Here is a 27,208-nt window from a genome sequence, read left to right on the forward strand (position 1 = left end):
TGCAGGCTGTGGGCTGGGGAACAATGGTGTGTTCAGAGAGCAGGGATGAAACTGCACGTAGCAATCCTTACATAATATTATGCATGGGAACTCCCTGTCACCTCTGTCTCCAAGCAAGACTGGCTGTCTACCTCTCTGCAGGCTGAAATAAATAACCATTTAGAGAGCGCACGTAGCTGCGCCAAGTCGAATAAACGTGGTGGGCCCATTTATGTGGCTCAATGGCGTAACTCTCAAGGTCGTTAAGGTCATTGTTGTGGTTCGGGGGTTTTCAGAGGGAAAGTTTCCCAAACCGTTAATCATGAACTCAAGATAAAATGAGGAAAGAAAAAACACAATGTAAAAATAAATAACAAAATATCTATCTAAAAAAGTTAAGTATTTACACAGGGCTGCACGGTTGTGCAGTGGCTAGCACTGTCACCTCACAGCAATAGGAGCCAGGGTTCGATCCCCAATCCCTGGCGGTCCTGTTTTCCCTGTTTTCCTGTCTAAAGACAGTTTAGGTCAATTGGAGACTCTAACATTGCCCGTAGGTGTGAATGTGAGAGTGAATGATCGCCTGTCTCATTATGTGCCCTGCGAGAAACTGGTGACCTGTCCAGGGTTAACCCTGCCTTCGCCCAATGTCAGCTGGGATAGACTCCAGCACCCCCACGACCTAGGATAAGCGGTTTAGATAATGGAATGGAAAAGGTATTTACACAAGGTCACACATGTATCATTCTAACTGTCCTCCAAATGATTTGTAACATTTGAATAGAGACCAAGAAAGGGACAGGTCCACGGCTGATGTGATAACTTTTCAAATCCTGATGCAAGCTCACTGCAGGGATACACCGGTGAGAGGAGTGAATCATAGAGGTAGGTCTTTGTTATTAAACTGGAATAATGATTTAGAGCAGCATGACGTACATTTAAAAAATATGTAAAGTCATGATACATGACCATTAAGCATAGACAGAAGTAAACGTGCAACACATACACTGTAAATCTATCTATCTGAAATCAAACTCATAATGTAACTTATAATGATCAATGTGCCTTTAAATGCAGTTATGCAAAAGATCAAAATAGGGTCAAGTGTAGCACTAGATTTATATCTGTTGGTAAAATGTAAAACATAGCAACATAATTGTTACCAACCAGTGCAATAGAAACCCTTATGTGCACATCACAGCTTTTTATATTGTGCACACATTTCATAACAAAGGGCGATTTAACGACATGAGGAACACGCCTGTTTTCAGTTATAATGTTCAGTGTTAAGCCATTGATGTTTTCTGAGATGTGATGGACTGTGGACAAGAAAGACAGTAATGACGTGAAAGTGACATGGACGTGCCATTTAAAAGACCGGAGTTCATAACAGGATAAACTTAGGTCAAATAATGAGATTTTAATGATTCATTGCTTTTTTTTGCTGATGATTTATTGGCAATAAGCCGTAAGTAATTAACATTGTGAGGATACCCACGGAGCCCGGAACTCATCCTTGTGGCGCCGGAGCACACACGGAATGTTTTGGCGGTTACACGAGTAAGCTGTCATTACAACAGAGGTGCCTCCACTCTTACCTGTTCAGTAAGGGCTCTAAAACGGTCATTTTTTTGTGTTATTTAGAGACAACATGTTTCTATAACGTGTTTTTGTGATACTGTATTTCTGAAAGCTAGCATATAACGCGTTATAACCGTTTAACCTCCGCGAGTAAATTTATTTTTCTCGAGTGTTAGCCCAATGTTTGGCGACTTTTAGCTCGCGTGACTTTTGTCACTGGCCGCTAATTAGGTTAACATATTTAGGCTTAACAATGACAATATGAAATTAATAATGATGACGCATGCTTGAGACCCCCGACAGTCAGAGGCAGCAAAACCATTTGGTTAGGTTTAACGCTAGTAAAAGATCATAGTTTAGGTTAAACTACCATAGTACCAGTAGGTACTAGTTAGGTGATATGCTTTTGCTTCGACGCAATAGACAGGAAGCATTTCGAGGACACACAGAAAGAATGATGTCCTAACACAGATGACGTGTATGCAGCCACACGTTGCTGTGTTCTTGTGCTTCCCACTGAGTTGACAGACTCTTTAGTCAGTATTCTCTGCATGTAATAACCTGTGTGTAACCTAGTAATTGTTTGAAAACCGTGAAGTATGTAGCTCTGAGGTAATAAGCAGCGGACTCTGCTCCTGTTATCCATCGAGAGTACACATGGTGCTATTGGGTTAAAAGTAGAAGGTCACTGCCTGACAGATCGTTTTGTCGGCTCATTTTAGTAACTACAAATGTACTTTTGACTACATATTTAACTCATTTTTACTGTTATTATTTCTCATTTGATTATACTCTGCTGCTATTAACAGTTATGGCTACTGAGCAACCATTGCAACAATAATACAACACTATATTACCTAATGCAAAATGGCAAACTGAACACACTCAAACTGGTAGATCATAAACCAAATAGTATCTTCATAGAACTGATTATCAGTTGATACAGAGTTATGTATTAACATCAGATGATACAAATATATATATATATATATATATATATATATATATATATATATATATATATATATATATATATATATATAAATCTGAAACAAGTCAGCTCTTTATTTACACTCAGAAGAAATTGAAATGCATTTTTTTGAACTAACAAAATCAGTCGCTTAGTTGATTGACAATAGACAAACATGTTTTAAATAAATAGATTACGACTTCTCAAATGTGAGGACTTGCATCTTCTCATTGTTTTGTCACTGTTAATTGATATATATTTGGGTTTTGTACTGTTTGTCAGAAAAAAAAGTAATTTGAAGGCATCATCTTTTCACTATTTTCTTATCATTTTTTTATTAATTGCCAAAGTAATCTTTAAACCTATTCATTATACACTTTCCTTGCTTTCTATTTCTGTCTGTTCTCCACAGACCTGGAGGATGGCTGCGGCAGACAGCAAGGTGCCGGTTCTGGGAGCGTTGGCTGGAGTGGCTGGCATTGGGCTGGCTGTGGTGCTTTACCAGGGCTTCAGGTCGAGGCAAAGAGGCTCGTGGCCACGATACTACCGCAACAGCACTAATGTTCAGGGCAACGGCGTCATGTTGGTTGGCAGCCCAAGTCTGCCCGGGGGTCAGGCTGAGGTGCTGGAGCGCCTTGAGGCCCTGATCCAGTGTGTGTCCGAGCTGAAGGATGAGATGAAGTCGTTGAAGAATGCTCTGCCGACGCTGCAGGACCAAGTCAGAGAGGAGCTGAGGGGACGTGATGAGGTGCGCCGAGTCAGCCCTCTCCACAGGACCACGCCAACGCGAAGGAAAAGGGCTGCAGGCGCCATTGCTGGGGCCAGAGCTGGGGGGCGAAGCTCTGAGGAAGCCGAGAGTGAGGGAGGGTGAGTACAGTTTCTCCAAAATGTATCCTTGCATATATCACCACGCTCACATCAGATTCTTTCAAATTGTCCAAACGCACCTTTGTTGCAACATATTCTACATCAGTGATGTGTTTTATTAAATTGCCTCCCTCTGAGCAAGGCCCAAAAGTCATAACTGCACCCCCCTTACACACACAAACATAGGATTTTAAAGTATTCCATTAAAATTACAGGATTCAGACACACTCACACAAAATAATAACAATTGTTAAATCTGGTCCCTAGCTAACTTGTAAACCAAGTATTATTATAACATGGCAGACAAGGACCTTTGATCACAGCCAGTACTTTGGATTGTTGCCCCAATGACAATCATTAATTTGCCACAACACCCTGTGCTCAAAATTCAGTATCTTTATCACACTTTCTATCAATTTGTACACAAATCACACACTGTAATGGATTCATTTTAGGGCTGCAACAACGAATCGATAAAATCGATAAAAATCGATTAGCAAAAGTGTTGGCAACGAATTTCATTATCGATTCGTTGTGTCGCGCGATTATTACGGCAGTCATAAAGTCGCGGAGAAAAAAAAAAGAGCAGCGCAGAGCCGCCAGCGTGTCTGAGATTGGAGTGAGAGACTGAGAAACGCTGAAGTCGTGATCTTAGCAAAAATAGAACATCTTGGATGTGACGTGTCGAGTCTTGGCCAACCAGCGTTAAGCCTTAAGCGTCTACAGCAGCTTTATTTCCCTCAAACTTGTTGTTAATGGAAGCTAGTCAGCTTGCTAGCACGTTAGCTAACGTGTTTGGATTGTGTTTTGCAGGGCTCTCAAGTTTTTAAGACAGGTAAGCGTGACATCTATCTCTCTCTCCCCCCGGACGGAGGCGCGGCCGGGATTACATTTCACCCAGATACAACAGATACGTTTTTCTGATTGGCTATTCGTGTCGCCCATCTCTTTTTATTGATTGGCAGGGGATTCGGGGGAGACGTGCTTGATTCCTCCATGGTGAGGGCAGCGCGACCAGGTCATGTTTGTGCGCTGCGGCACATTAAATAGCCTAGAGTTTTTTTTCAGCGTGAGAAATACGATGTGCGGCGGGAGGGCGTGACTTAAGACCGAAATGCGTGACAGTCACGCTCAATGCGTGACACTTGAGAGCCCTGGTATTGTCGTTAAAGTTACGTTATGTTCCGTTACAGTTCAGTCTTGCTTGTAGAAAACCGTAACGTGGTGAAACATGCCGTAACCCCCCGGTCTGGTTCAGTTGAGGTGGAGCTGGGCCTGGAGGTTTCGGTCCAAACAGACGTGAGAGGAGCAGTACAGCTTCCCACTGTCCCAGTGTTTCATACATATTGATAAAGCAGGGCATGCTAAAGCATCCTCTACTCCAAGGAGATCAATTACAGTAAAAAGGCAGATGTAAAGCATACATGTGTATGTTTTTAGTGTTAGTCCATTTTAATCTAATTTGTTTAATTAACAGCTCGGGGATGTTCAAGGAGCAACCTGTTTGTGCTTTCTGAACATGTTTTGCACTGTGAATTTGCACTGTCACTTCTGTTTTTGAACAACGGGTTGGAAATGAATGTTTTTTTGCTTTTTTATCCGATTCATCGATTAATCAAAAAAATAATCAACCAATTAATCGATTATTAAAATAATCGTTCGTTGCAGCCCTAATTCATTTCTTTCCCCCCCGATTTTACATGCACCCGCTCCGGCTGTTAGGGAATCCATAATGCATCTGCATCTAAAACAAAACAAAAGTAGCAGATGTACGTGTGTAACTCGGAAAGTAATGCAGAAGGGAGACTTCATTTTGTTTTTATTCAGGAACAATAATTTCTCAACATGTTTCAGCTTCGGACGACATCAATCACGTCATTCGTGCAAAACGCTAGAAGTCTTGATTCGTGCCTCAGAAAACTCCCTGGATTACTTGACAAGCGCTCCGAGGCCTCGGCACAGCACCTTCCATCACTAGCAAGACGAGGATGGTGTGCCGGCGTTGCTCCACCAATGTTGAGTTTGTGAATGAAAACTCATTGAGGGATGCACATTTGATCGCATCACCCAGATGTGGCGATCACCGAGCCGAGCGGCGTATACAGGAGCAATTCAGTGTGATTTGCGAAAAGAAAAAGTAACATCCGTACATAGAATATATATATATATATATATATACGTATATATACATATATATATATATATGTGTATATATATATATATACATTCATACAGAGAATCTTTGACAAATACCTTCTCTCATTTTCAAGTTGTAGCTCCAGATTTTGAACCTGCACTGATTTCAGATCAATTTTGAGTCATAGTTATCATTTACTTTAGTTTGCCCCAAGTGCTCAGTCTTAGACAGTGACCTCATTTCAGTGCGTACAGTATGGATACAGAAGACAGACTTGCACTATTCTTCCGTGTTGATGAACGTGATAAAGAAGGACAGAAATGGATTTGCGGTGCATGGCTGCATGTGTAAGGTCGTCGCCTTAATTAAAACAAAAGAGAACACTTTGGTGTTTTATTGTATGTATATTGAAGTATGAAGTTTCCCTAACTAATGATTAGTTTCTACCCAGCTGTGATCATGGGGTAATGAGGGAGTCATTGAGAGTGATTGAGATTTTTGTGATGACTCAATTCACAAGCATAACATTTCAACTTTTAGTAGTCTTACCATAGATTATGTTGACATACGAATATGGATTCTGATATTAAACGAGTACAACATTTTTCAGGTCATCAGTAAGTATCTCAGTAAGTTTATATCTGTATATTTATTTGTTGCATTTAGTTTTATGAAGTTCGGGAAGCAATGTTTGGGTCAAACGTGATGTCGCTTTACACATAAAATAATTATCCTAGTCACTTACAGCTGAATAATTAAACACTGGTATTGGATCTATACTCAGTATCTGCCGATATCCAAAGCCCAAAGGTATCAGGGAGGTATCGGGGCTGAAAAAGCCAAATCGGTCCATCCCTAGAAGAAACTGTGCTCGTAATAATCCCGAATCAGTGTCATCAATACATGGTTTGTCCAGCAGACTCCACTGTTTACAATACTTAGCTGCTGCTCATCAGTTGGCACAACATATAGATGAGCAGATCTTTGTGCCGGGGGTTTCAGAAAAGCTGTAAATAACTATCTTTGTTGTGATCACAAAAAAACGGTTTGCATCTCTATTATTCCTTCTTTTTTTTTACTGCAAATTATCAGCATCGGTTTCAGCCACAAAATGCCATCAGACAGGCTTTTGTCATTTCTTAATGTAATTGATTCCAGTAGATAAACACAAGATAGAGAAGCAACAGATAACTATCTCAACAGGTGGCGAAGTGTAAAGAGATTTCAACTTATTTTCACTTTAACAGTCTCATCCCTTTAACAGTCTCATTAGATCGGTATGTGAATCCAAAACATCTCCTGGCCCTCCTAGTTCAACAGGCTAACTCTGCTCACTTTATTTGCTAAATTATAGTCCTGGCAGTATGTACATTTGCCTTCAGGTGCATGCAGAGAACAGCAGACTAATCAAGCACTACATGCCCAGTCATCCACCTCCATCCACACCCAAATGCCTTGAACTTGTGCCATCCACAGTTAACATAAACAACAGATGTGTTTCTTTTGAATGGACTATCATTTTGAATCTCATGATCTCATAAAAGCAAACACCAACAGTTAAATGATGGTGATTACGCCAGTGCTTTAATGTTTTCAATAGCCGGGGAAGACTTCAGTTTTTATTGGACACGACCAAATATACCGAATTGTTTGGGTGATGCAGGACAAGGATTTGGATGGACATTGCGGCCGCCCCTTGAGTACTCAACTTGATTTGAACTTTGCTTCATCTGTGTAGGAAGTAGAACATGTGAAGTGCCAAGAAAACATTATGACACTCAGCTGCCTTTACACCCTAACACACAGGTTTTAGGCATGCCCAGTGAGCCTTAGATCCAATCTCTGTTTCTGCCCTCGCAATGATTAATCAATTGCCTCGGAGCGCTTTTTTTACAACTAAAACAACATAAAGTAAGCCAAATGAACCGGTGCACCCTGGGTAATTATTGAGTGTGCTGTTTTTTTGTCTGTGTTATCTCAGAGCGTTTCTACAGGGCGTTTAAAATAAAAAATGTTTTAATGTTTTTTATACCAGGAAAGAAGCTAGGTACTTTAGATTCAAATGCAACCAGATACACACACACACACACACACACACACACACACACACACACACACACACACACACACACACACACACACAACACATTCTTTTTACTTACTACAAAATGTGTGACATGAGGCCAAATAACTGGCATGAAAAAGGACTAATAACGCTCAAAAAAAGTATTGCTGGTCATGTTGGCTTGTTGACATTGGAAGCAAGACGGCTCATACACGGGTAATATAGCACCGTATCGTATGAGTCTCCTTTTATGACTGATAAACATTTCAGGTCAACCTCCCTCTACTTGTGTTACCCGCGCCAACCTCATTGGCCGGAGGAGCAGGTGGAAGCGTATAGGACTGCCCTCCAGCATATGTGGCTCGCAGGTTTTGAGTGACAGTCGTCGGGCTGCATCAAATGCTCTTAATTACAGCCAGGGTTATTGTGCTTTAAAAGAAATCACACCACGCACACTGCTCCCATAATTAAAGAGCCTGTCCTGCCGCTCTGTTATTTGTTCGAGCAGAGCGTGCAGGGTGGTTACTGGGAATGGTGTGGTAAAGAAATTCCAGCCCCTTAGGGCATGTGTGAAACCCCCCCACCCCCGGAGGAGCCAGGTACACCCCATAATCCTCACATCCATTTAAAGGGCTCTTCATGTCTGCTCGGCTGGCTTGGAAGTCTTTGGAGAACAGTATCTCCACACGATATCCCCATAAGAGCACTGATGCTCAGGTGTTGTGTAATAGTTATTGCATGTTTGTTGACATCCAAAGCCTTAAGAATACATTTAAAATCAGCGAGACTCGTGCATTTATGGCTGGGTGCAAAATGCAAGGCTGCGAACGTCTCAGTTGAACATTTTACGGCATCAAAACTTGAACCGCAGGTCGTCAGTTCTAATAATTATGAATATTACTATCTCTAATAATGATGGAGAATGGAGTAAAACACATCTTAAACTGCTGAGTTTACTAAACTTTCTCAACTGTAAATAGCGCCTTTTGTAGGAGCAGATTTCCAACAGGGGGCATTGTGCAAGTATGAACAGGGCCTTCAACAAATCCTACAGCAAGCCCTGCTGCAGACTAAGAGAGATGCACGTCATGAATTGGCAAAGACTTGTGTTTATACTCTCCTGGAGATGATTGCTTTTGTAAGCTTAAAGGTTCTCCAATATATGTGTTGAAATATTTTTTTTAAATAAAAACTGTCCTGTGTGCTTGCAGAGATATTTCCACCAATGTTACCAAATTGCTCTGATAAGGCAGCGTACCTCCGGCCTCTGTCTGTGTAGTGATGCATGTTACTCCTGCAGAAATGCTCGGAACAAGCAGTGTGACACAACGTCAAAATTATAGAGCAGGGGTGGTGTCGAGCAAAACGGAGACCACGCAGACCGAAGGGGTTGCAAGTTCCAGCTGTTTATTCCGTTCGTGTGTCATAACGGCTTCCTCGGCGCTGCCTCTCTGAAGGCAAGGAGACCCATCAATCATCCCGTTTGTGTGCCAAGCTGTCAGAGGCCTCGTCAAAAAGTGTCTTGTCGGAACTTGTAATTTCTTGAACAGCTCCCACTGAGGTTATTCACATCATGTCACTGTAGCTCAAGGACATTACCGCTTCTTTTTTTTTTTCTTAAAAAAAAAAAAAATTGCATTTATGACATTGGATAGTTGTTGATTTAAGCAGAAGTTTTGTTTGGTAACGGGCAAGCCCGATCAACTCGCACGGAAATGTTTAGAAAGAGAAAAGGGAGCTCATTGTCTACTTTGTGATTAAAAGCTTTAGTCAAAACTTCCCTGTAAACGCGATGGTTCGTGTGTACAATGTATATGCCGACACGTCAAGCTGTCTGTCGGGTTTGACTCTGGCCACCCACAGCTCCCATTCACGTCAATGGCCAACGCAGGCTTTTCTGTGCTCCCACAACCTCGACTCCTTTTTGTAGATTTTTGGATATCATTTTTGTTGTATTAGCGATGGATCAACTTGTTTTTGAAATTTGTCGATCCAAGTGACGGACCCACCAAGTCATTGACCGCTGAGTCTGCACTCCTCTTAACCAGCCGGTAGAAACCGCTGATGTGTGAGCGCACAGAGCCATACAGCTGCATCGATTTAAATGAGAGCGCGTCCACTGCGTGAGATGAACATTACAACAGTGGTCATTGCAGACTTTATTATTACTATTATTATAACATATATTATTGCCATTATTAGAGGAGCAAACCTTTATTTAGGTCACCCTCATCAACCACGTCTCTTTTTTCTTTCTTATTTCCTGAGATTCATTCTCTGTAAGAGTCGATGTCATCCTGCCTCCCGTTCATAAGATCTAGTTCTTTTGGCAAAGTTACAAGTCAATTGTTGTTTGCATACAACAACAAAAACATTTGTTTCTTGCTATTTTAGGAACAAAGCATTGCAACATCCAAATAGCAGTGCTATTTAAGGTCACCATTAGAATTGAATCTGTGTTATGGAACGAACACTCAAGTGGAATTAGTGCATTCATTATTTCCTCGCTGTGTCATCATGAGTCTGTGACAAATTCATGATTTTTTTTTTATTCCCCCCACCCCCACACTTTATTACTTTTGTATAGTTTGCATAGTTAGAAATGCAGTGCTATTCTCAGCTAGGTGGTGATCAGGGATTGTGATTTGGGGGGAGGGAGGGGGGGCTCTCTAGTCAGTCAGTCATTGTTGTAGAGCGGGCTTTCATTGGTCCTGTCACCAGTGCTACACAGGCTGAATAAGCTGGGCTGCGTGTTCCAAGACCCGCTGATGTTGGGATGGTAACTCAGGATTGTTTTGAACTGTGTAACCGCAGAGACTGCCTTTGCGAAGCTCCATTGAGAGATCCCTTCATTGCCCCTTGGGGTCTGTATGCTGATCTCCTCTAGTGAGCACACAGGATGTTGAAAATGAAGGTTAAAGCTGTGCAGGCTTTGACTTTACCAAGTGTGTAGAGGGTAAACAGCATGGGGAGCTGTACGACACAAAGTGGAAGATAAAAACAAATATTGCAGTTCTTTCAATCATGGATATTGGAATACTTCTTGTATGGTAGAAGAGCTATATTACTGGAATACCTTTATTTAAGATATGTGTCCATAGAGGTAAATGCCTGATCTATTATAATCATCATGATTTACATTTTTAGTCAATGCAATCTAATGGAAAATAGCATCTGCTCACATTTGTGATATCGTAATGTGTGGTGTTTTTTTCTTGCTAATGATAAATGGATTTAAAAAATTGTCAGGTTATTATGGCTTCAACCACTCCATCAATACTACAAATGAAATGTCTGAATGGGCCAGAGGTATAAATAAAGGTCTTTTCAGGTCCACCTGAACCCTAGGACCCAATACCAGACCTGGGGCTCGTACTGGTTTGGATCCGCGGTTTATGCGGTCAATTGGTCCCATTCTGTTGCCGCAGTTCTCAGCAGAGACGGTTCCTGTATCTGTGTCACACAGGTTTTCACAAGCTACATATCTTTCAAACATTCTGAGACTAAAATGGCATTTTTCAGACAGACAAATCATGTGGAAAAAGGAACTATGCAAATCTACTGTACCTCAGTCTGCTTTCATCCATCCACACGATGACCACAATGACCACGCCCACTTGAGACAGGAAGTGTTAACCATTTGAAACCATTGGGAGGGATTGTAGTGCATCATCCTCGCTATAGAGTATCTTCTGTCCCGGGTCTGTTTACTATTATGTGTAATACCCGAGTGCATCCAAGAAGATCCGGCCGCTGATCATGATGGAATGACCACGACCAATGTCAACCGCTGAATATGCACCAAGAGTATCAACTCAGAAAGTCAAAGGTCATTGCCCTGCCGCTCACTGTTTATGTGCTTCCACTACCGTTTTCCATTTTTCTTTATCGTCTTGTCAATTTAGTTTTTTTGCACGTTGTGAACAGTTTATTTCTGCCCTTCCAAACTGAATTTGCCAGCATCACATTATATTTCTTTTCATGTGTGAGTCACAGAAGGGCCTGCTGGGATATTATGTACTTAGTCAGTGTTGAAATGCTAATGACAATATTTAGACCGCTAGGAACATTGCAAGGGCAACAATGTTTCCTGCACAAACATATTTACACTACACAAGCGCACACACACACTAATGCAAATAGATCCTTGGCTTCTTTTTCTTTCAACTCAAGTGATTCATGAGCCGTGGAATGGCGTGACAGGAATGCGCTGAACACTGAGTACTCCGCTGCCTGTCTCTCCAGCTTCGCTGAGTAAATAACTGCAGGGAGGCAGGAACCAAACTGCTGAATGAATAAAAGGACAAAAGGATGAATGAATTAGGGAGTGAATGAATGACACAAGTCACATAATCTGATTTATCTTGCTGCAGTCACACCATGCCTGTCTGTTGCAAGGCAGTAATATGGTGCGGGCAGACAAAAAAAGCAAGACCGCAACAGTCAGTGCAAACACAAAAGTTCACACATTTTTTTTATTTAATTTTTTAAGCTTGGGTGTGTTGGCCAATAAATGGTTTGAGCCTTGCCTGCAGGTTTTTAGGTTTACTCAGGGGTTAGTGCAGAGAGGGGGATTGTTGAACGGCTTTGGCACACTATTTCAAAATGACGGTATAAACACAGATAGAGATTAAAGTAAAGACACAGTAAAGTCTAGTTTCTGGATTTGGAGTACAATCGTTTTACAGTTTGGTCATAACCCAAGAAGTCATAGGCTAATTAGGACAATTCTACACAAATGTCGTGTGAGGAAGTGATGACATTTTGGACAGCCGTGGATGTAAACTGCAACTTGACTGGTTGGCGGAGGTGTACAGCCGTGAGGCGGTAATTCTAGTTTCATCTGTTTTTATACAAGGGAGAATACGTCATTTTTGATAACACAATCTTTTTGAAAAGTTAAATTCATAACCAATAAAATGCACCACTGCTCAGTTCAAGAGTCGGGCGTTTTGGAGCCATCGCCTTACTCGGTCTGGTATCAGCTTGGTGCCCATGTTTGGAAAGATGTTTGTTTCACTGACATTACTGAGTCAGATCCCAGACATTATGACTCATATCTGCTTGTGCTGTTGTTACGCTACGTTGTATCTTCAGCCGTCGTCTTGTAATTTTCACTTGTGACCACAGTGGCTGCTGTTCAGTGAAAGTTAAATAGGTTCTTTTGACACCTGCATTTACCAAATTCGAGTTCTGCCGCGTGAATCCAATGCGGAAGTGTTGTTAAAACGTGCATTCTCTCTACTGGCCAGCTGGTGGCGACTTCTTTCGTCTCCTTCAAAACAGCACGATGTCCGATTGTTAAATTATGTCTCTACGTCACTCCTCCGCACTCCAAATATGGTAACGTACGTCCATAGGTTGCAAAAATAAGCCAAGACGGCGACGGTCGTGTTCCAAAATGCCGATGGCCTGGACGCCGATCTCAAGGCTTCAAAGTCCACCAACCAATGGGTGATGTCACGATGACTACGTCCACTTCTTGTATACGGTAAAAACTATGTTTTGGCCTCTTGGGGGCAGAGGAAGCAAGTCCTTTGATCCATTGTTCGTATCAGACTGTTTAATATACAAGCTTTAAAACAGTTTATTATCAAAGTAAAGTAGGACAGGATTCTTTTCATCTCTACCTCATTCGTGTTGTTGACTTTGTCAGACGTGGCGAGGTATTTATGACGGCTCCTTTCTTTTGACTGAGTAGAACATTTCTTCAGCTCAAATGCCCTCATGTTACTACTGTAATCACGGCACCTTCAGGTTCGAAGGTGTGAGTTATGGGGCGGAGTCGGCAAGCAGCCTCCGGCACGGGGCACCTGTTGGTTCTGTCTGTGGCCCGCTCTGACACATCCCTCCAGAGCCGTGGCTCGCAGCCCAAAATACTCCCTTAACCACCAATGACGCACATGCAGCCGCTGCCAACCTCTAATGGAGGCTTTTCATATTTTCACCTTTGTCTATCTTTCATTTTTACCTGTATCTTTTTAATAGAGCTCTTCATGCTGCTGCTTCTTAAGTGTTAGCTCAGGGTGTTTGTACATGTTTACAGGAGTTGAAAGGGCACCATAAAAACATCTAGCGCAAATGTTGCGTGCCTCTCCCCTACAAACAAGTATCTCTTTTTTTCTTCTTCTTTTTTTTGGGGGGTGAAAAAGCCTTCAGGTATCCACGTTAAGACGTCAGGAGTTTCTTAACAGCTACAATTTATAAACAATTAAGCAACCCACTTATGTAAACAAACCCGCCCGCAGTTTGAGTGTTAACAAGCAGCGAAGATTGATCCTTTATAAATCAGCACCTGGCAGAAAACGGCTTGTAAAAATGCTCTTTAAGATTTTGATTGATATGAGGTGTTTTCATTCCACCTCACAAGTTGAGCTTTAGATTGAGCTACCGGGACACAGGCCATCGTCTAACATTTAGACTTTCTATTGATGTTTCCTGGAGCACATCCTGCTGATCTTGCAGGATGGAGACAGTGGACAGTCTGGCTTGGTGTCAGGAACCACTGTTCAGTTCGCCTTTCAATTCCGCCTCAATAAAGTTTAATTGCACACGCTGACAGCAAACTCAAGGTTACATGTTGTTTCCTTTGATCGTTTGTGCTTTCAGGTACATGACCGCCCTGACCGACTCTGAGGAAGAAGAGCCAAGCGATGAGGAACAGAGGGACGAAGAACAACCTGCAGACAAGTTATGTGTCCTCCTTGAGAGGATCGACAGCTTGCGCCAGGGCACTGAATCAGACAAAAGGGAAAGTCTCGACCTCCTCCTGGAGCAGAGAGAGGAGGTATGTCGACTCCTGCACACATTCGATTGGCACATTTACATGTGCCAATCCTGTAGCTCAATCAATATGGAACAGTGTGTCTTAACACTTCGATGTACTCCTGTAGTTTGGACAGAAGTCACCATTTCTTTGGCGGCTAATCCGGGCTTACTGTGATCTTCACGACATTAGCGCCACTCTGGAGGAGAAGAAGACCCATGCGGAAACTGGTAATCTAAACCTTCATTGTGTTGTACCTCATTTGTCACCCATCCCCAGTCTGGATATGAGATGCTATCGCGTCATGACCACAGCTGTTATGCTGCCCAAAAGTCTGTATTCCTGCAATGGTCTCAGTAACTTTAGCTTGAGTTGTTGACCCACAGAGAATCATCAGAAACAATGTCTCTTTTTGCAACCAGAGGCGCCGCCCCGTGCTGGCCAGTAGAGAGAATGCCAGAGCTATTGCTTAAGGTTTATTTTTTCTTCTTTTTTTTTCTTTCTCTATTCAGCTTTTATCACTACAGTTTATCAAACATTCATCTTACGTTGCTCAAAATTGATACTGTAAAGTCCTGCACCAATTAAAGTGTTTTTTAGAGCCATCTCAAAAATTGTGACATCCAATGCACCCTGACCCATCCGCGTGAAATTGCTGCACAAAATGTGTATTGTACCCACGTTATGCACTCGACAAAGAGGACACCTTACAGTCTTAAAGTCATCTTCCTGATAACAAAACAGGCTCTTTTCAAAGCAGGGCACCAGGACTTTCTGTGCTTTTCTTGTGTTACACTAAGACTTTGTAACCTAGTCCCTAATGCTCCCCCCGCCCCCCATTATCTCAAACAGAGGCTGTTTTGTGATTCTACTGAACTTCAGACTGGACTGACCTGTTTCTCTGTAATCCTTCCTCATCAATGTGCCTCTAATCAGAGCTGGCCAGGTGCTTCCTGAAAAGACAACGTGCCAATGCATTTTACATTGTTTCTTGACAGGGCTATTTTAAAGCAACATGGCATCATAATTAACATCATTACGATATTATTAGTGCAGCTGGCATGAGATGGTTTCCACAGACTGATGGAGGATTTCAAACTTGTATCGCATTTCATGTCACTTGCGTTTTTGTATTCTTTAACGCGGTGCCCTGTGCCGTTTTGTTATTTATGAATATCCGGTTGCGTTTTCTAGTCAAACTCACCCCTTTGTCTCTTCCAATCCACGCTCTCTTGTTTTGTCGCGTGAGAACGTCCTGGGTGAATTGAGTTCGCATTCCAGTGGAGCATCATTATCTGTTGTCTATCTTTCCTTTGCTCTTAGGGAAGAAGGTCGGCGAGGAGGCTGTGAGTCTGAACCCTACGTGTGCTGAAAGCCATCAGTGGTAGGTTTGCCTTGTTTCCTTCCTTCCACATTCAAAAGCAAATCAATGACAGATTCAGTTTGATGGCACGTCACTTGCCGTCATTGAGCCCCATTTGGTGAATCGCCCATGGTTTGCGTTCTCATCCAGTTAAACTGTTTCAGTAAAATGCTAAGAGACAGAATAAAAGCGTAGACACAGGTACTTTCCGTAGATGTGAGGCGCTGTGCTTTTGAGTGACGCTTCGGCCCTCAAGCAGCCGTTCCTCAGTATTTGAGTGGATGTTCAGTCAGGCATTCCTCAGAGCAATTTAGCAAATTTGACTCAAACAAATACAGAGGGATATCGCAGAAAAACCCACGCCCCCCCGTGGACAGAGTGAATCAAATGTGAATTGCATCAGTTTACCTTTTGGACCCAAAACCAACACGGACCAGACTATGCAAAGAAAAAGTGCATATTTGGTCAAACGAAAAGAGCAAAATAGTGGCAGAGCATCGCTGTACGCTTTGCAGTCCTGCATGTTTGTAAGATAATAGCAGTCTACCCCCCCAAGCATCTCCTCCCTGCAGATCACGCCTTCCTCATCCATTCGCAGTTTGATGAACGTAAACACGACCGATCGGTCACGCTGGAACGATGCGATAACTGGCCTTCCGTTATCGCCGTCACCGTTCCTGTGTAGTGTAGATGGTTGCGCCACAGGACGAGCTGTACATATTTACAGCGGTGCATATTTTTTGTCCAGCTCATCACATCTGTCTGCATTCCATGTTCTGTCGACTTTATTGACAGAAGAAAAAATAACTCAAACGACTTATTTGCTGCATCTGGCTGATGGTAGTGAACATTGGAAGAGTGCTAATTCCCTCTCTTTGAGTCAAGGGGAATTTCGCCACTGTAGGTGATTCTCAGACAAAAGAAATCGGGAGAACCTATTTCACCCTCGTATACTTCCCCGGTTGCTCTGTGACGCAGCGGAGAAAATCCCCCTGCTTTTTAATTAGTTGTGAAGAGTGGGCCTTATGGCATGAGTCCCGTCTGTATTTGTGCAGGCCCCAGTGGTGCATTCCTCATCTGAAACACGGCTCATGTCAAAACTTGACTCCTAATCAGACCACGACTGGAATAGCGAGATGAAGATTGCACCAGATGCAGCACTGAGATCAGGTTGCAGCTGCTGAGGTTTCAAAACAACTGCAAGGTATACCTCGAATGCAGCTGCAACTAAAACGATACAAAGCCCTTTTTTGACTTGGCTTTGCTTCAACTCGTGTTCAACATCGAGCACTGAGCATACAGGAAGTTCATGCAGCAAAACGGTGTGCTGTGTTTTAATTGTTCATATTAAAGTAATAGTTTCCCCAGTGTGTGTATTTGTTACCATCAATTACGTTCCCTGAATTAGTGTCCAGTGTAATTGAGATAATGGGGTTACTTTCTCTCGACGGGCGTGTGAAGTTCTCACGCGGAAAAACCGACCCAGACCGCCTGCTCGAGCCAGCAGCCCTGATGCTCTGTTCGTTAGGGAATAATTAGCATTAGCTCATGCGCATACCGCAGCACTCGAGACGTCAAGGGAAACTGCAGGCCGAGTTTGTTTAGTTAATTAAGAGCAACAGCTTTGAAAAAGCTTAATGCTTAATCCTATATCCACTAATGGAATTTGTAAGGTTCTTAAACTGAGCATAAACGCGTTCTAAATTGAATGGACAGGGCAAAGTAGGTAAAGCCGCACTTTATGGAGGGGAGGAGGCAAGGACTGGGGACGGTGCCAGGCAGTGTTGCAAGGAAGTTTATGTCTGAGGTAACTGTTTACTTAGGTTTTTCTCACGGGATCGGCGCACTGTCACCTGTTTTTTTCTGAATGCCGCCCAGCTTGTCACAATTTGGCAGGTGATGTTTAGATGGTCTGCCAGACAGTTCCCGCTCTTCCACTTAAACTACTGCCATGGACTTCTTTACAAAGGCCGAGTGAATGGACGGCTCTTTGAACTTTTCCATTGCCATCGACCCCAATAAAAATGTACTAAAGTGTTGCAACGGGTCCAGACGAATGATTTGTATGCTGATGGTTTACACATTATTTTTAAGGTTCATCTTTGTAACAGCCTTCTGTGAAAATACATGCACACAGAGAAAAATATTGCAGGTACAACTGAAATATGCATGAGATGTATAGTACTAGCGAATAATTGGTGCAACAAAATTAATAATATTATGCTGAAATGAATGTATATGTATATTGATTTTTGATGACGTGGTAGAACAGCATACTCTAAATCACAGAAGGGCAGCGCTTTCAAACTGCTCTGTAACTAACACGGTTATTGTTGTAAATCTGCTATGACACATATAAGTAGCCACATTTACGGGATCTTATTGAGAGTGTTTCATGTTGTGCTGCAATGTGAAAACAACAATATCAACTGATATATTATCAGAACTTTCAGGGGAAAAGATCCAGTGCCCTGTCCACATTCACAAAAGTCTATGTATTGAACCACAAAAAACTGGACCGCAAGGCTCATTCTGCAAGTTTGTTTTTATTCCGACAGCACCAAGTTAAAGGCCCCGGTGAAAGAGCTCAGACTGCTATCATAGAACCCTAAATAACCCAAAGCGTTTACCTTTGACAAAATGTTGATGTGCAGCCACAAGCGGAGCACATTTTGCAAACCTCACACAGTCGAGAACACGTTTCATCCTCACCGAGCTCGTGCACCGGCCGTTTGAAGAGCAGTGAGGAATGAGTGTGATGTCCGTATGGCGCACTATCCGCATCCCCACAGCCCTCCACGCTGTCGCCTCCTTATTTATAATTTTTTATCCAGTAAACCGTGGCTGCCATAGAGCTTCCGAACAGAAACATGTTGTTTCACAGAGAGCTGCATGTGCGCACCACAGGTTGGGATACAAGCGTAAGATGTGGGGGGGTTTCCGACCGGTGTGTGTGCATATGCGCGCGAGGTAGCGCGCGGTGTGCTCGCGTGGGGTTACATGGGGGCGCTTTCGTGACAGTGAGTGTGAAGCCTATTTGTGTAATCTCAGCGGCCTGACGATGTGATTGCATTCTTGTATCGCCGGCTTTGTTTATAGGTGCGTTTCCAATGATCCCACCGTGTGAATTCAGCCCATGTAAATCCCTGGCTATAGGGCCTCTCTGAGGGTACAAAGACCCGCGGATTAAGCAGGAAGCCTGTGGCAGTGCCAGTCAGGGAGGGAATGGTGGTGGGGGAACAGGGGTCACTTTGACCTCCACAAAGACAAGTTTAATTTCAAACACGTGCCTCTGTTTGCCGCGGACATCGGCAGTGTCACCGTGTTGGCAGCGTTCCCAGTCCCAGTCACCTCCCATTGCAAAGTAAACACCGTCGACTCATTTGGTTGTGGGCCCCGTGCATCTTCACACAGACTGTCCTTGAATTCCTCGAGTTCCTGCCCCTGCGTCTGTACGGGTTCTAGCCTGGAGTCCTGCCTGGCCCTCTCCGTCTTGAACGAGGTCTCTATGTTTGGATTTGAGGGCTGAAATCAATCTGTGGTTTCCGCCCGAGCAGCTGACACTCACTTTTTTTTTTGTTTTCACTGAACAAACATGAGACTAACCTTGCGCAATTAAGTGATCTGTCCTCCTCTCATTCCCCCTCTCCCCCTTCCTGTCATGTTTTGCCGCCGCCCACCTTTCCTCCCTCTCTTGATATTTCCCTTTTCTGGATGGGAAGAGATAGTATTTCAACTCTGTGAAGACAGGAAAGGATAAACAACAGTAGTGTTGGCCCCTGAGGCTAGACACACCTCTCTGCACCTCCACACTTCTTATACGCTCGCTAACCCTCACTTCTCTTCGCCTCTCCCCTGGAGGCCTGGTGCTGTTTCACACAATGACAGTAGGTGACCTCCCGCATGGTGCAAAAAAATAATAATGAAATCTGCTATTTGATTTTAACACGTACATTTCCTGGAAATTATTCATAGAAGACAGAAGTTCAGGCTGGGGACAAACTTTGACAACAATCACCAATGCAAACCCCCACACACACCCACCAGTCCAACTCCACAGGGCCCAGGTGCGGAGATGAGCCAACACTATTATAAACCATTGGCCACTCTCTAGTACGCATACCTCTCCACAAACACTGCCAGAATCGCTACATGTGGAATAATGTTTGAGATGTGTCTTGTGGTAGCCTGGATGTTGAGCAATCTCTCCCACAGCCCTCACCTGGGCGATGCCGGATCTCAGTTCTAATAACCGTTCCCCTCTGGTATGCTGCTCTAGTCGCTCTCCCCATCTCATCACCACCACGGTGCAACATTTATTGCATTTAATCACATTATTATTGATTCTTATTATTGGCTAATTGGATTCAGAGAGCATTGTGGGGGATGTCCAATAGTTACAGATTTTTTTTACTAATCAGGAATGATACGGATTTGTATTGTTCATCTACATATAATTAAAGCAGCATGTTGCATAAGGTTGTAAGAATTGATTTTTTTTTCATTAGCTATTTATTTGCAGCTTAATCATCAGTGGCCAAAAAACTTTGCGGCGTGGGCACGTTTGCTTGTTTTGTTTAGTCAACAGCCCAAAATTATGAAATATATTTCATAATTTTATATTTATATTTATATATAATATTTTCTGTTTTCTGATTGACAGATAATCATTTATTTGATTAATTGTTTCATCCGTATTCCTGGAGTGCTGCAAGTATTAACAGGACAAAGTGTTGACCGTGTTTGTGAGGCAGCACGCCGCAGGTTATGATTACTGTGTTCAGCCTCTTAGTTTGGCATGTTAGCATGTTGACCTTTTGTTCGTCACCGTTAAACTGTATTTGGCCATAAACCAAAAGTATTGGTCTAAAGTGAAAGTTTGTCCGAATGACGGCGCTAGATGGAATGCGAATATCTATCATGGCAATCTATCCAATAGTTGTTAACTGTGTGTTTAATCCAGCAACACCTATTTCTGAGCTACTGTTGCTTTAAGTTTCTCACTTTAAAAAAACAAAACAATATCCAGCTGGTTGGAAAGTTGCTCACCGCTGGATACCGTGAGCAACTCTTTCTGCTTTTATGACGGGAGCTCAAAATCGTATTAAAATGTGGAGGCCAGGCGCAAACCAGCTGGGTCCTGGCTCAGTTTCCTCGCGGCAGATACTGAGTCACCGGTGATGGATTTGCTCAAAGCCTTCACATCCAGCAGTCTGTTTTCATTGGAAGGTTCAGCAGCACAACTGCAGACAGATAGCATCTCTGCTCCTGTGATGTTGTGAAGCTCTTCACTCATGCAGTGCCAACCGGTGGCAGCCTGCACTGCCATAAAAAACATAAAACAATCTTTTTTTGGTTACAGTTGCCTGTAATTTATCTGCCCGTATTTTTCTTTTGCAAGTATTATACTGGGCACTAAGGCGGGATGCGGTTAGCACTTGTTTTATGTTTTAATTTTACACACCGCCCACATTAACGAGGGGTAATGATGGTAAGCACAAAGAATAATGTTTGTATGATCTCCCCCCAATTGCAATCACCAGTTATGTTTCTTGTTCTTGTTCTTTTTTTTTCACAATTTTATAAGTCATTGGTTGGAACTTTTTCAACTGAAGTCAAGTTTTTTTTCCTGCCAATGAGGGGAAACAAATCATTGTACCGACATTATCTTTAGTAATCACCAACTAATCATGTCAAACAAGTTTCACAACAGTCGGCATGCAGTGCCTGAACACAGTCCAGAGACCGAGACAGAAAGAGTGAGAGCTACAACAGTAGCCCTGTTTAAAATCATTTAAATCCATTCACACGTCAGACACCTCCGTGCACGCACGCACAGTTGCAGATTCCAACTACCATCAGCACCGCCATGTCAGACGACACGGTCGGATGACCTTTGTACACGCCGAGCCTTCATATAAAAAGGTATTTATGTTGCTCGGTGGTGTTTGACAGAGTACCAGCAGGATTAAAGCAGCCACGCGGTGAAAAGACTTTGATCAGCTCTCTCCTCTCCTCTCCAAACCCACAGCGTCACGCTGACTTACAGATCACGAAGCTGAGATCGCTCTTTGTTTGCCCTCCACCTGCCCACCGGTCCGAGTCAGCGTATTAATTAGTGTGTAAAGGAGTAAGGTGAAGCAGCTTATCTCCGCTGATGTAGCCCTAATGAGGAGTCTCGTTAAAGAGGGTTGCATGTTGGTGGTTTTTTTTCTTCTTTTCGGGTCCTTTCGGTTTCTCATTGTTAGTGACCCAGAGAAAAGGTGGTGTGACTGAAAAGCAAAGTTCTCTGCAGCGCTCCCAACTGAATGCAAAACTGTCACTACTTGACTGTACTGTGGTCGGTCTGGACCGGGCAACCAAAACCTGTGCCGGGTTTCTACCGTTGTAATTCTTTGAGTGCGCGTTGTTTTCCTCCAGTCGGATCTTTGGCTTTCTATTAACATACAGTCACACTATCGACTAAGAGTAACGTAGTTTTTGAACTAATGCGCACAAAGCATTTTTCCCCAGCTGAAAACGCCAGACTCTCTTTTAAAAACATCCAGCTGGGAGTGCTTGAGTTTTTTACATTGATGTGTCGGCCATATTGCCCATATATTTGTTTTGTTGCCACTCCTACATTCCTTCTGATGCAAATACAAATGAAAAAAACATGCAAAGGAACGAAGTTTTTATTTATTTAATTATTTGCATTTATATTATTTTTCTTGGAGACTTTTCTCAGCTGTGCTCTTAAAAAGCGGCTCTACTTTACTGCCAATTATGGGGGTCATTGCCATTTTGCAGCGATGACCCCCCCCCACCCCAGCATCTTGGGTCTATAAAATCTGTAGAAATCAGTTCAAGCATAATTTTTCTCTTCACACAAACCTGTGAAAACAATGAGCAGCACAACCTGTAGACACCTGAAAGGCAGCTGATCACCATAATACGGTCTCTCCACAGGTATGCCATCATGTGTGGAATTACGGCCGAATACGACACGGTGCAAAACAAGATAAAGAACGGATACATCTTTAAGGTAAATTGTTGTCTGGGAACAGTATGTTTCTCTCCAGCTACTTGGTGAAACTCTTGCACTGTTCTGTGCATAAATGCATACATATTTAATTTCTACGTCGAACATTGCTTCTCCAGTGTACTCCGAGGAGAGGGGAATAGCTACTCGTATCACTTAAGACAGTAAGCCACTCCTACAGCCGTTCGGTTGCATAAGACAAGACCGAGTGTGGAACAACGGCACGTAAGCGTTTTATCTTCTGTCAGCGGGCCCCCCCCCCAAACACTGTGTACCTGCAAAACTCTTGACAGGTGAAAGAGAGAGCCATGTAGCGCCGGAGAGGGAAGATATAAAAAAAAAAAACAGAGAGGGGGGCGGGGAATGGAAAAAGAACGAGGGCGGGTGTGTGTGTCAGCCTCAGAGTGCGTGGTCACACCACAAGATCGCGTGTGTGAGAGGTGTTTGTGAAATACTTGTGGGTTGGTGAAGCAGGACCGATCAGGTCAGAACAGAAGGCGGTGGAAATAGCAGCCGTGTCATGAATCAACAGTGCAAATCTTCACCCTGTCTGTGTGTCTGTGTGCCTTCCCCCCTCCGCAGGATCACCTGGATAAAGCCATCGAGCTGAAGCCGCAAGACCCCATGTCCTACTACCTGCTGGGCCGCTGGTGCTACGCCGTATGTGACCCTCCCAACACACACACACACCCACGCACTCACACATATATCTCTCTCAGCACACACACACACATATCTCTCTCAGCACACACACATATATCTCTCTCAGCACACACAAACTGTGAATGTATGGAGGCTGACATGTCTGCGTGCCTCCTTTGCTAACCCACCCACAGTTCCACCAAGGTTTGTTATTTTTTCCCCCTGCAGTATTCGCAGAAAGCGCGACAGGAGGTTAACACCAGCCATCGTTGGCTCTAAATCAGATGGTATCGGGGGGACATTTTCATCCCGTTTCTGTTCGGCTTCTGTTCTTTTTTTTTTTTTTTTTTTCAGAACGGGTAGTTGTTTCTATGGCGATCACATCTCGTCTGTCAATCACTGCGGGTCATATTGAAAATAATTTCTGATGGTGTTTACATACATTCTGCTGGTGCGCCTCTTTGTTTCTTTTTACCAACTACTTATCCCGTAACTTGGTGCCAGTTGTCAAACCGACAACAGTGATTACTCTGACTTAAATTATGTAATCCTCACCTACACTGTGGCACCAGACGAGGAGTGAGGGTCTGCGATTTTCAGCGCAGCGGCAACACCGGATATTTTCGAAGGGTTGAGTCTGCGGTGCGTTCATGTTCAACAATGATCTACTGTTTGTATTCAGCCGACGGTTCCGTTTGAAGGGTCCCGCGATGACGCCAAAGCAACGCTACACCTGCAATTAGACGTCGCTCGGATGAAAGGTGTGCGGCAGGAACATTACATGTTTGACCAAAACGTTCTCCTGGCCGTTAGCATCTTCTGTGAGTCGGAAAGTATCGGTGAACGGAGTACCCGTGGTCATGGAAACACTGGGAAGTTGCAGATGGGAAAGTGTGTGTTTCTGGCCAGGAAAAATTATATGTAACCAGACCGGCTTGGAGTTTTATGGAAACGAAAACCCAGATAATTTGTTAACTTTGTTTCCATTGAACTGTTTAAAGTGCTTTCACTGTTGGTTGATTTACGTTTAATGGGTAAAAAATTAAAAATCTCCACAATATAATCATATCCCAATAGATAGCTGTGCCATGCCTAAAGACGGTCTGATGAGAAACTCTAACACATTTTGAGTTGAAAAGTAGTTGACCATTTTGTGAAACCTGAGGCAATGTTGACCTTTTTTAGAAAGTAAGTGCTTTAAGACACATATTGTCAACAGCTCATTAGTGATAAAGAAAGAAGAATATCAGTTTTTCAGCTGCCGAATTGCCTTTTGACTTTGAGGTGGTATTGACTGTTTTGCAGGTGGCTCAGTTGTCTTGGATTGAGAGGAAAGTCGCTGCAACGTTGTTTGGAGAGCCTCCGAGTGCAAAAGTTGAAGATGCACTGAAGAATTTCTTAAAGGTACATTAGAAAAGAGTCCTTAAGGTGTGAGTCTAAACTATTCCAGTTTAATTGATTGCATGTTCCCTCCTGAGCTGCCCTGATTATGAAACATGCCCTGATTGTCTCGTGTTCACTTACCTCCAGGTCTCTCCTGTACCCAGTTTACAACGACCGAACAATCCGTAGAGAGGCCTTAATCCGTGTTCCCACATTTTCCAATGTTTATATAGTGGAGAAATGGATTTTGCTCCTGGCCAATATTCCTGTTTGTACCTCTTCCTCATGTCTGGCGTATCCCATCAATTTGATTTAAGTGGTCGCTGTTGCAACATGTCGCCCGTGACCCGGAGGAGAGCCTCCGGTGAGGAGGCTGTTGAGCTTTAACAAATACATCCTTCAAGGTTACACAGGTCCACAGCCTCTAACCTGTGCTTATCTGCACTTGACTAACTGTAGGAGAGCTGTTTGGGTTGTAGGAGCTGCATGGGGGACAGAGAGGCAAATGAATGAGTCGAGTGGAATGTTACTACTGTAATGATACAAGTAGGACAGTAGACCATGCCTGGGTTGGCTTTATGAAGAGATTCACTTTATAAACTGAATCAAATGTAATTTATTTTAATACAGGTTGAAGAGATCCAGCCAGGATATTCCAAACACAACTATGTGTTTCTAGCTAAGGTCAGTACCAGAAACCCGAAGTTGAACATTCATCGCCATTGTTTGTTTTGGGACACAAACTGTGCACTGTTCTGTGGGATCCCACTGAGTCAACAATGCATTGACGGGTTTTGTTTCTTTTTCTCTGGCAGTGCTACAAAGACATGGGGCGGAGGAATGAGGCCAAGAACATGTGTGAAGCTGCTTCTTCAATGAACACTGTGACCAAAGAGGTAGACCTCATCACTGTTACGACTGCACCACTGAATTCATAGCCAGCTCACACGGTTTTAATACACGGTTGAATACAAGTTTATTATTATCTCCACCAGTAGATAATGCGATCGGGAGCGTGTGTGAGTGAGTGTCTATCCACGGCTAATCCTGCATACTGCTGCGCCAAACTGCCTAATATTTTGGGAGCTGATTTGTGGCTGCATGCTCAGTCAAGGACCTCTCGTGGTAGCAGTGACGCACACTTTCTCGAAACACCCTTTGTTGCCTGTTTGATGTACTGCCATTGATGGGCGGCTGATAACTGGTTCCCTGCCGGTAGGGTGCCACGAGGGATCACACAGCTGATAGCGCTGTCAACACTGTTAGTCAATTGACCCTTTGCTTAGTCACGCACTTCCAACGCAGAGTGACCAATCATAGCGTAGCGTCACGATAACTCTACAACTAGAGGTTAGAAGGAGATACCGTATATATACACGTTTCTAAAACGTTACGTCTCTACGTAAAAACACGGTTGAGCTAACATTAGCCATGTACATTAGCACATTATTAACTAGCGTTAGCTCGTCTATGCTACGCTACTGAATGAATACACATGCTGCTTTAATGATTGTAATGGTGAATAAAGACCAACACTGCTTTACAGGAACTGCATTGTTCCCTAATGTCATTGTCTTCTGTCTCGATCACCAGGATAACACTCTTTAACACTCTGATCGGTGGGCTTTAGCTTCTATCTTTATCGTTTTAACCCGCTTTTGCTGCTGAATCAGTTTGACATCCTTGATATATCCTTCAAATGCATATTGGAGACCATACCGTGTGCTTCTCTCTGAGAATTTTTGGTTTCTCCAAAAATGAAATCTGCCATCCATTGAAGCTCAGACAGCTTGACAGATTAGCAGCATGGGACGGGGCTTTGCGAAGGGTCAGCTGAAGGTTGCATTCACTCAATTACAGCAGTGGTCGTTGCAGACGCAACTGGAGGATATTTTTGCACTCGACATAGTCTACCTTTCTCGTTTAATTTGAATTTGAAAAATGTTTTTTTCTCCCTCAGGATCAGGACGCACAAAAGGAGCTGGAATTACTCTGCCCGTTGCTTGGAGTGTGAGGACACGTCTGCACATAGCACCTTCTTTTGGAAGTACATTTTTGAAGTGTGTGTGTGTGTGTGTGTGTGTGTGTGTGTGTGTGTGTGTGTGTGTGTGTGTGTGTGTGTGTGTGTGTGTGTGTGTGTGTGTGTGTGTGTGTGTGTGCGTGCGTGCGTGCGTGCGTGCGTGCGTGCGTGCGTGTGTGTGTGCGTGTGCGTGTGGCCATTGTGTTTATTCATTCTGAGTGGAGGGAGGTGCACTGTGACACTATGGCATATATCAGAACCGTCCTCAGTAGTTTTAAATCTGATGTACGTACGTTTGTTTTTTTCAATAGTGCAAAACTAATTATTCCCACCTGGTTGTCCCAAATCGGTGAGAAGATTTGTTTTCTCTCTCTCTACTAATCAAGTCTGTGAGGTGGATTTGTGTTGATTTTA

At 43.3% G+C, this 27,208-nt stretch overlaps 1 protein-coding gene across 1 annotated transcript; it reads left to right on the top strand.

Annotated features, from left to right (window-relative positions):
- The first annotated feature begins 1,566 nt into the window (after window positions 1–1,566).
- rmdn2 (regulator of microtubule dynamics 2) lies at window positions 1,567–26,871 on the top strand. Its single transcript, XM_079230189.1, has 11 exons — window positions 1,567–1,584; window positions 2,943–3,397; window positions 14,209–14,386; window positions 14,493–14,595; window positions 15,689–15,749; window positions 22,677–22,752; window positions 23,332–23,409; window positions 24,697–24,795; window positions 25,405–25,458; window positions 25,590–25,670; window positions 26,735–26,871. Exons 2-11 carry the CDS (start codon window positions 2,952–2,954, stop codon window positions 26,786–26,788), a joined length of 1,230 nt encoding a protein of 409 aa, XP_079086315.1. The 5' UTR covers window positions 1,567–1,584; window positions 2,943–2,951; the 3' UTR covers window positions 26,789–26,871.
- The last annotated feature ends 337 nt before the right edge of the window (window positions 26,872–27,208 follow it).

This window comes from Taurulus bubalis (genome assembly GCF_910589615.1).
Source record: "Taurulus bubalis genome assembly, chromosome: 14".
NCBI lineage: Eukaryota > Metazoa > Chordata > Actinopteri > Perciformes > Cottidae > Taurulus > Taurulus bubalis.

What these genes read in the sequence shown, in the direction of transcription:
- rmdn2 (XM_079230189.1), top strand. Translation starts at nt 2,952, where the DNA reads ATGGCTGCGGCAGACAGCAAGGTGCCGGTTCTGGGAGCGTTGGCTGGA. An exon ending in TCCTGGAGCAGAGAGAGGAG is followed by an intron (nt 14,387 to 14,492) that starts GTATGTCGACTC and finishes GTACTCCTGTAG; the next exon opens with TTTGGACAGAAGTCACCATT. An exon ending in CACTGAAGAATTTCTTAAAG is followed by an intron (nt 24,796 to 25,404) that starts GTACATTAGAAA and finishes ATTTTAATACAG; the next exon opens with GTTGAAGAGATCCAGCCAGG.